The sequence below is a fragment of the Mesoplodon bidens genome (assembly GCF_964165515.1).
Source record: "Mesoplodon bidens genome assembly, chromosome: 19".
Classification (NCBI taxonomy): domain Eukaryota; kingdom Metazoa; phylum Chordata; class Mammalia; order Artiodactyla; family Ziphiidae; genus Mesoplodon; species Mesoplodon bidens.
Window position 1 is genome coordinate 56,304,320 of NC_138179.1, and position 9,338 is coordinate 56,313,657.

General features: G+C 59.3%; 1 protein-coding gene across 1 annotated transcript in view; it reads left to right on the top strand.

The window, feature by feature from the left end:
* Positions 1-4,758: 4,758 nt before the first annotated feature.
* Positions 4,759-9,338, top strand: part of EPN3 (epsin 3) — a gene marked incomplete at its 3' end in the record, with an annotated part of 5,664 nt that continues 1,084 nt past the window's right edge. The window contains exons 1-6 of the mRNA XM_081218394.1: positions 4,759-5,389; positions 6,363-6,481; positions 7,188-7,268; positions 7,508-7,633; positions 8,541-8,670; positions 9,143-9,338. The exon at positions 9,143-9,338 is cut by the window's right edge and continues 15 nt beyond it. Coding sequence (XP_081074520.1) covers positions 4,852-5,389; positions 6,363-6,481; positions 7,188-7,268; positions 7,508-7,633; positions 8,541-8,670; positions 9,143-9,338 — 1,190 coding nt within the window. The 5' untranslated portion in view covers positions 4,759-4,851. The remainder of the gene's footprint in view (positions 5,390-6,362; positions 6,482-7,187; positions 7,269-7,507; positions 7,634-8,540; positions 8,671-9,142) is intronic.

The following is a 9,338-nucleotide window of genomic DNA, read 5'->3' on the forward strand; positions in this document are numbered from 1 at the left end:
TCATCTTCCCGGAGCCAGGTCTTCCCAAAGTGTCCTCATCAAGAATGACACAGTGTGTGACTAGGAGGAGAACTAGACACCATGGGACCTGGGTCCCTGAGGTCCTCACTCTTCCACTGGGTCCAAGGGCCTCGTCCCAGCCCCTGAGGATCATGCTACCACACCCTTAAACCCTAAAGGCCAGATCCCTTTGTCGTCAGCCAGAGATTATTCTGGATTCTAGCCTGCTTATCCCCCTCCCCATGCCAAGCCACCTGGCCTCTTTGAGCCATGTTTTCTACCTTAAAAACTGCCTCTGGACTTCCTGCTCCCTCCCTTGCTCAGAGAAATATGAAGTGGATGAGAGATGACTCTTGCAAAGAAACATGCCGTCAGCTCAGACTCGGCACCATAAATTCTTCTCTGTCAGTAATAATCATTCTGGGCCAGGCTTCCTGTGCAGAGTGGGCCCCAGGCTCCCAGAGTTTGAAGAACAACTTTGCTAATGGTGGGCTTATGGGCCTTAAATGCTGATGCAGCAGAAGGGAGAGGGGGAGACCTGAAGAGTGGCTACAGTCTCCTACCTACTTGGTTTTGCATTTGGTGCTTCTGATAAGGACCTCATGGGCCTCAAGCATCCTCCAGTTGAGACACGGGAGGAGGTTTGGAGAGAGCAGGGCCCTCCGATCCGATCCCGTGTCAGAGACGCAGAGAGGGTGCTGTGCCTGAAGTCCTGATGCCCCCTTCAGGGTTGCCGAGGGGACCAGATGGAAACCCACACAAGGCAGTACTCCACCAAAGGGCCAACCCCAGGGAATGGTGGTCTTGGCCCAGAGGAGGAATATAGGGGTGGGCTGGGTGTTGGAGCCTCCCCTCCCCACCCTTCATTTCCCCTGAGGAGGCAAAGGGTTAATGCACCGCAGAGTGGGAGTGGGTCACCAGCACTGGCTCCAGAGCTGCACCTACTGGGGACAGCCAGCAGGCAGGCCTCCCACCTCTGAAGGTGCTGCCTGCCCGGCCAGCAGCAAGGGGTTAACATGCCCTGCACTTCCTCCTGTGTCCTGTTACTGCTGAGGCAGACCTGCCTGGCCAGCTGAGCAACTTCCCTCCCGAGTGCTGCCTGGCATCCAGAAGACAAGCAGGCAGGGGCCAGAGCAGCCGCCCATTCTGGGGACCCTGAGCCGCCCCTCCGAGGGGTCTGTGCCTCCTGGGAGAGGGTCGGTCTCCAGGACGAGGGTCCGTGGTGGATGGCTCTGGGGATACTCCCGAGGCTGTGCCATCCCCCTGCTGCGCAGGTCGGAGGGTCACTGCAGAGGCTGCTCGTGGTCCCGGGGCTGGGGCCAAGGGAGCCTGCACCGGAGGTAAGCTCTCGTCATCAGCGGTGGTGCCTGGCATGAAAGGCTTGGGGCTTAGTCTCCCTTCCAGGTCCCCGGGAGAAGGGCGAGGAGGGCAGGTCACAAAGGGACCTGGAGGCATCTTGCCCGCCGCCCCCCCTCTCTACAGCCCCCAAGAAGGGGGCCTCCTAGGGCTCGCTCCCCATCCTGGGACCAGCATCTTTGGTGGCATTCCGCACAGACCCCTGCCCACTCCTCCTCAGCCCCTGTTGCACCTCTAGCCTCAGGACAGCCCCCACCCAACTCCAGTGCCCCCAAGACACATCTACCTTTGGGCTGACTTAAGCTTAGAGCTAGGGCTCACTCCTCTTGTCCCTCCTGCAGCAAGAGTTAGGGCACTGCCACTCCCCCCACCACTGCCCAAGCTGGACCTGATGCGGGGGAAGGGCCTGGCACTAGAGCCGCCTTAGCAGAGGATGGGAAGGGGTGCGGGCCCTGGGGGCACACAGAGTCTCTGGGTAAACGCCTGCACGTGACTCAACATATCTGGGTTCCTTCCATCTCCCTGAATCCCCACTCTGGGAATGCCATCTGCTGCCTTAGTCCCGACACATCTGCCAGTGCTGTGGGCCCTGAGAAGAGCAGGCTCCTCCTGTCCCTTGTAAAGTTCTTCTCGGTACCCCGTACATAGGAGAGAGCGGATGCTCTTGCCCCCACGGCCTGCCCCGCCCCCTGCCGGGCCTTCTCCCATCCCCCAGCCCGTACCCTCCTGCCTCCCGCCTCCCCCACCCTCTCCCCGTCTCTGAATTGGCCTCGCGGCCTGGCCTTCTCAGTGTCCTTCCCTCCACCTGACAGGGTCTGGCTCAAGGTCACTGCAGTAATTCCATACCCGGCTGCCCGGCTGCCGCCGCTGCCACTGCCGCCTTATCGGCTGCTGGGTTTCTGTTTCACTCCCTTTTATTTCTGGGCATATTGTGTTCGATAAAACCCTTTGCTGGTAACACCGCTGGCAGCTCTCCCGGCCACCCCCTCCCGCGTTCCTTCCTCTCCTTCTCCCCCCCTCGGTGCTCCCTTGGCCTCCCCCTGTCCTCTCTTCCTCTCTACCTGGTCCCCTTACACTTCAGTGGAGGCGTGTGGAGAAGCCTCCTCCATTCCCACCTTCTAGGAGAAAGTTCAGGGAGAGCCTCAGGGCCCACACTGAGGGCCCCCTTCCACTATGCCAGGCCGGTCAGGAGGGCCAGGGCGGCCCTGGCAGGGCTCCTGGTGGAGTCAGGATGCCTGACTAGTTCTGCTGGTTTCAGTGGCCAGTCCTGGGAGGGGCTCGCGCTCGGTGGGCTCAGGGCACAGTTATTTCTCATCTTGCCTCTTGCCACCTGCCAGCCCCCAGGCTGGGGAGGTAAAGACAGTTCTGAGTCACTAGTGAGGGAGAGGGCAGGCGTTAAACAATTGCTGGCTGTAGCATCCCACAGAAGGCCCGCCACTGCCGGGACAGAAAGGCAGCAGAGAGAAGGTAAGCCCGCTTTCAGCCAGCACTCTCCAACCCGTCTGTGCCCCCACAAGGTCCTACCCTCTGGGTCCAAGCTCTCCCAGGCGTGCGGGCCCTGATGAAAACTGCCAAGGCTTTGAACTGAGCCCAGGTTAGCAGGGCTGGCTGGAGGGAGAGTTGAGATGGAGGGCAGGGGTCGACAGGCTCCTTCTGACTCCTGGTGAGTCCTAGGGTGGAGCTGAGAGGTGCAGTCTCCATGGCTGGTGTTGGTGGGGGGTTTGGGTGGAGGCCAGGTCCAGCTAGTGTGTGTGTGTGTGTGTGTGTGTGTGTGTGTGTGTGTGTGTGTGTGTGTGTGTGTGTGTGTGTGTGTGTGTGTGTGTGTGTGTGTGTGTGTGTGTGTGTGTGTGTGTGTGTGTGTGTGTGTGTGTGTGTGTGTGTGTGTGTGTGTGTGTGTGTGTGTGTGTGTGTGTGTGTGTGTGTGTGTGTGTGTGTGTGTGTGTGTGTGTGTGTGTGTGTGTCTCCCCCCACACCAGAGGAATGGTGGTGGCAGGGGGATTCGGGTTTTGGTTTCTGGTAGGGCCCTAGGAGAACCTTTCTCTGTCTTGGGCCTGGGTGTGCTTTTAGTGGATGGCCTGGTCCTGAGGCTGTGGGGAGGGCAGTGGGCTGGCCCTAACCTTCCCTCAGCTGGGAGATCAGAGGTCTACCACGTGCCCAGGGCCTTGGGGGTTTGGGGAGCCCAGGCTGGCCTTGCCCTCAGGGAGTTTTCATTCTGGCTGAGAAGGTGGGACTGAGGCAATAAAGCAATCCGATGAATTAATTGGATTCGTATTCTGGACACCTACAGGCTGTGTGACTGTGGGCACGCCATACCCCTCTCTGGCCTCAGTGCTCTGGTGTGTACAATGGGTCCTCTTTGGGTGGCAGCCTCCCCCAGATGCTCCTTCCTTGCCTGGCTGCCTCACTCCTCCTCACTCCTCGCTTCGAATCTCGGACCAGCTCAGCCATCACCTCCTCTGGGAAGGCTCTCCTGATTTTCCTAGCTTGGGTACTCCTGGGCCCCTCTACACTCCCATGCTGGACTGTGGCTGCCTGTACCCTCTCAAGTGGATGTGTGTGGGCCAAGGCTCGTACTCTATGCTTGCCATAGAGCCTGGCTCGGAGAAGTCCCCAGGAAATTGGTGTTGACTGAATCAAGCTACAAAAATTAACAGTATAGGGCTTCCCTGGTGGCGCAGTGGTTGAGAGTCCGCCTGCCGATGCAGGGGACGCGGGTTCGTGCCCCGGTCCGGGAGGATCCCACATGCCGCGGAGCGGCTGGGCCCGTGAGCCATGGCCGCTGAGCCTGCGCGTCCAGAGCCTGTGCTCCGCAATGGGAGAGGCCACAACAGTGAGAGGCCCGCGTACCTCAAAAAAAAGAAAAAAAAAATTAACAGTATAAGAAGAGAGCAAAGTGAGGGTGGAGAAGTTGGAAAGGACAGGTCTTAAGGCAGAGCGCAGCAGAAACAGAGGTAGTGAAGTAGAAGCAAGACAAGTAGGCATTCCTGGGGGGTCACTTTCGTGTCCCTAGCTAAGAGCAAGGACTGTGGAGCATGTGTGCCTGGGTTAGTCCTGGTTCCGCGTCACCAGCTCTGTGATCTGGGACAAGTCATTTAATCCTTCTCTCAAACTTTCCCCATCTTCGAACGGAGGTAAATCATAATAATGTCTTTGTAGGTGTGATTGTAAAGATTAAGGAGCATGCAAAGTTAGAAGTACCTGCTGAATAACAAGTAAAATAAGAAAAATAAAAATAAGTGCCTGCCGAAGGCTGTTCCTGGCAGCAGGGACACCCTGGCCAGGGCTTTAGTCGCTGGCTGAGTGGCCAGCAAGGCGGCCCATTGCCCCTAAGTTCCAGGCCCTCTCTTCCTCAGACCCATGTGGAAGCCAAGGACACAGCCGCCCTGCTGAGAGCACGGCGGCCCACCCTTGGAGACCGTGACCTCTCGACGGTGGCCCTCCTCGGCCCTCCACCTCCGGCGGGGGCGGGGGCCGCCCATCTCCAAGTCCCCAGCCATGACGACATCAGCGCTGCGGCGCCAGGTGAAGAACATCGTGCACAACTACTCGGAAGCAGAGATCAAGGTGCGCGAAGCCACCAGCAATGACCCGTGGGGTCCGCCCAGCTCGCTCATGTCGGAGATTGCCGATCTGACCTTCAACACGGTGGCCTTTGCCGAGGTCATGGGCATGCTGTGGCGGCGGCTCAATGACAGCGGCAAGAACTGGCGGCACGTGTACAAGGCGCTGACGCTGCTGGACTACCTGCTCAAGACGGGCTCCGAGCGGGTGGCCCACCAGTGCCGGGAGAACCTCTACACCATCCAGACGCTCAAGGACTTCCAGTACATCGACCGCGACGGCAAGGACCAGGGTGTCAACGTGCGCGAGAAGGTCAAGCAGGTGATGGCCCTGCTCAGGGACGAGGAGCGCCTCCGGGAGGAGCGGACCCACGCCCTCAAGACCAAGGAGCGCATGGCGTTGGAGGGCACGGGCATCGGCAGCGGGCAGCTGGGCTTCAGCCGCGCCCGCGGCTCCCCGGCCTCCTACAACTGTGAGTGAGCCCAGGGCGTGGCTGGGGACAGGGAGGCAGCCCGAGTTCTGACCCTGGCTCTGTGACCCCAGCTGTGGATAAGAATCCCCACCTCAGAGGGATGTCTGAGGATTCCGTGAGATAAAGAGGGTGACGTGCGAGGCCCAAGGCCCGCACATAGTAGGTGCCCGACAAGTCAGTGCGAGCAATGACGTTATTACAGGTTTGTTATTGTTAAGTCGCTGTCTGGGAGGGGCGTGGTGGCGGAAGCATAGGCTCTGGGGTAGCGGTCCTTATTCTGCGCCTTCCAAGCCATGTGATCTAGACAAGCAGGTCTCTGGGCCTCAGTTTCCTCGTCTGTAAAGTAGGGATAATTTTATTTGCCTCAGTTGTTCAATTTGAGAATTAAATGAGACCTCGGCCCTGTCACAGACACACAGCACGTGGTGCTGCTCAGCGGCATTCTCCTTGATCCCCCCACCCGAGGGCACTACCCTTGAAACTGGGGGCGGCTGCAGAGCATTCTCAACTCTCTTACTCTCGAAGGGGGGCACTTTCCTGATCTGAGGGGCACTCAGGATGGCCCCCCTTGACAGTATGCTGAGAGCTTGGACAGCTGTGACCTTGATTGACTGGAACCTCTCACCCTCCCACCGCACTTGACCCCAAGCTGGATGGGGCGCAGCTGTAAGAGCCCAGGAACTTGAGTCAGGGGACCTGGGTTCAAGCGTTGCTGCAGGACCCTAGCCGGGCACCACTCAGAGCTGTTGCGCGTCTGTAAAGGAGGGACTGGGCTCTTTTATCCGGGTGGAATGGGAACCTTACAGAAAGTGCCAAGCACACTGCCTGGTCCTCTGGGGCCCGCGACTGCCAGTCGTTCCCTTCCCCCTCAGTTTCCCTCTCTGAGCCTTAGCTTCCTGGCAAGAGGGGGGCAGGGGAGCCTATGGGTACCTACGTGGTTACGGAAGCCACGACGGACGGTTGATCGTTGCAGCCTCCTCCTCATCTCCCCGCTACACCTCCGACCTAGAGCAGGCCCGGCCCCAGACGTCAGGGGAAGAGGAGCTGCAGCTGCAGCTGGCCCTGGCCATGAGCCGCGAGGAGGCTGAGAAGGTAAGGCGCCTCCTGGGGCAGCGGCGGGGGGGGGGGGTGACTGGAGGAGGGATGGGTGCCTGGATGCCCCACACCTTTGATTCTTAGGCTCCCCTACTCTGGTCCCCAAAGCCCTAGTCCTGCTCCCAAGGATAGCACAGCACCTGTGTGCCTTGGGTCGGGTTACTGGGATTGGGGTCTGGCTCCCCACCCCCAGTCCTCTCTGGCTGGGCCTGGAAGGGGTGGTGTGTGTGTGGTGGGTGGGCAGTGCCGCTTGTCTCATGGGCCCGCTATGGCCTCATGGAGGGGAAGGGGTGAGTGTGCTGACAGACACCTTCCTAGGAGACACAGAAATATGCTGCCCCCCCATCAGCTGTCCTTATGGGGGGCAGGGACAGCCTCCCTGATAGCCTCCTCTCTGCCATCGCCTCTGTGGATCCAGGCAGATCTGGCAGGACACAGCTGGCCTCGCACAGCAGGGCTTGGAGAGTACTCAGGGGACCCAGAAGAGAAGGATGAACCTTCTTGATTTTTAAACTGCATCTCAGATCCAGATCCGGGCAGGGAGAAGACCACACCCATACTGCTGTCTGGGAGCAGGCTGCCCACACCCACTCAGGGTGGGCCTTTCTCTCTCCACTGCCCTTACCGGCACAGGGCGATGCTGCCCTTTGGCCCAGGAGTGGGAGCACTCGGCCAAGTTCACCCCTCTCTCCTTCCCTCGCAGCTGGTCCCCCCAGCCTCCCACAGGGACGAGGACCTGCAGCTGCAGCTGGCTCTGCACCTGAGCCGGCAGGAGCAGGAGAAGGTAGTGGGCCACGCCTCCTGTGCTGGTGCTGGTGCTGGTGCTGGTGCTGGTGCTGGTGCTGGTGCTGGTGGAGGTGGAGGTGCTACGCGGGCACTAACCAGGCTCCTCCCCCTCCCCGTGGGGGTCCTGCTGCCCCTGACCTCTGGGCGCCTCCCACCCTACACTCTTGACTCCAGCCAAGGTCCCCTCAAGTCCAGCCTGGGCTGCTCATGCTTTCCTCACTCCTGTGCCTTCTGCAGGAGGTGAGGTCCTGGCGGGGAGATGACTCCCCTGTGGCCAATGGTGCTCGGGCCGGACCCCACCGTCGTCGGGACAGAGAGCCCGAAAGAGAAGAGAGAGAGGAGGAGAAGCTGAAAACCACCCAGGTAGAGGGGACTGGGGGCTGTGGGCTGGCAGAGCCTGGGAAATGAGTTGCGTTAAATATCCCTAAAGAGTGTAGAACAGTGCTTGGTATCTAGTGAGCACTAAGTAGTGTTAATTCAACGAAAATAGGGGTGCAGGGGGTTTAGCAGACCCAAGTCCCATCATGCATGGGCTGATGACTGAACTGGTGGCAAAGTGGGTTGCAAAGAATCCTGATCTGAGATTCCTGGATTTGGATTCTGGATTTGCTGCCACTTAATGACTTGGCCTCATTGTCATTGTCTTGGCCTCAGTTTCCTCCTCCGTACAGTGGGCTTGATGGACAGTTCTGGCTCTGACATTCTAGGATCATATGATACTATGGATCGAGACTGGGGGTGGCCTCAGGCCTATGGTGCTGAAAACATCTTGGGCTCATACACACACTTTCCAAGAGGGAGGAGTGGGTAGCTGTTGGTAGCAAGGCGTCCTTCCAAAGCTGTCCATGCTCTCCCTGGGGTGTCTCCGCCAGTGCTCATTGTGGCCAATTTTTCTTGGACACTGACTTATAGAAGTAGGCTCCTCGTAAAATGTGTCTTCCCACTGATGGGCTGAGGGGCAGGACAGCTGAGGAACGGGTCGGGCAGGCCTGCCTTCCATCCCAGCTCGGCCTCTGCCTGGCTGTGTGGCTTTATGCAATTTGATTCCCCTCTCTGGGCTCCAGCTGGCACATCTGTAAAATGGGCACCCCACCATCTTCCCTACCCACAGCACAGGTTGTTATGAAGATCAGACACTAAACAGATGAGGCAACATAAACTGGAAAGCACTGTGCAGAGGCGAGGGACGATTAATAGATGCTTGTGGAATGAATAAAGGAGAGAACGAGCTGGAGTGAGGATGACAGGTCGGGGCCCGCCCTTCCTCCAGGTCCCACCCTCTCCTGAGCATGGCTCCCTCTGCCCCCAGCAGTCCTCCATCCTGGACTTGGTGGATATCTTCGCACCAGCCCCAGCCCTGCCCTCCACACACAGTTCTGCGGACCCATGGGACATCCCAGGTGGGCATGCAGGGCTGCAAGGGGCTCCCAGGCTGGCCCCAGAGAGCCCCTTCCTTCCCAGCCACTTGCTGGCATCCCCTCCCCACAGCTGAGGGCCACTGGGCAAGCACTGCACCTCTCTGAGCCTCAGTTTCCTCTGTGTCTTGGGGTTGTAGTGAGGGAGGGGGCACATCAGAGGAACTCAGCTCATGGGAAACTCAGAAACGTTCTCTTGTTGCTTCTGGTCACTCTGGGTTTCCTGGCCCAGCCTGTCCCTGACTGGTAATGTGGCCTGAGCTGCCTGTGCCTGAGGGGTCCAGAATCCTGGAATAACTTGCTGAATATGGGCTCCAGCTTGCTCGGTAGTCCTGAGTCAGCATCCCATCTGTGAAAAGAGTCCCTTGGCCTCCCAAATTGGTCTGGGTAACTGGGAAGGCCCTGGACTGGGGGTTTGAGTGGGCCTGGGGTCACATCTGTGCTGTCCCCATTTCAGGTCTCAGGCCCAACACAGAGCCCAGTGGCTCGTCCTGGGGGCCTTCGGCAGACCCCTGGTCTCCAGTCCGCTCAGGAAGCATCCTGTCCCAAAGCCAACCCTGGAGCTTGCCCCCTATGTTCTCCTCCTCTGAGCCCTGGGGCCGGACCCCAGTGCCGCCTGCTGGACCACCCCCCACAGACTCCTGGGCACAGAC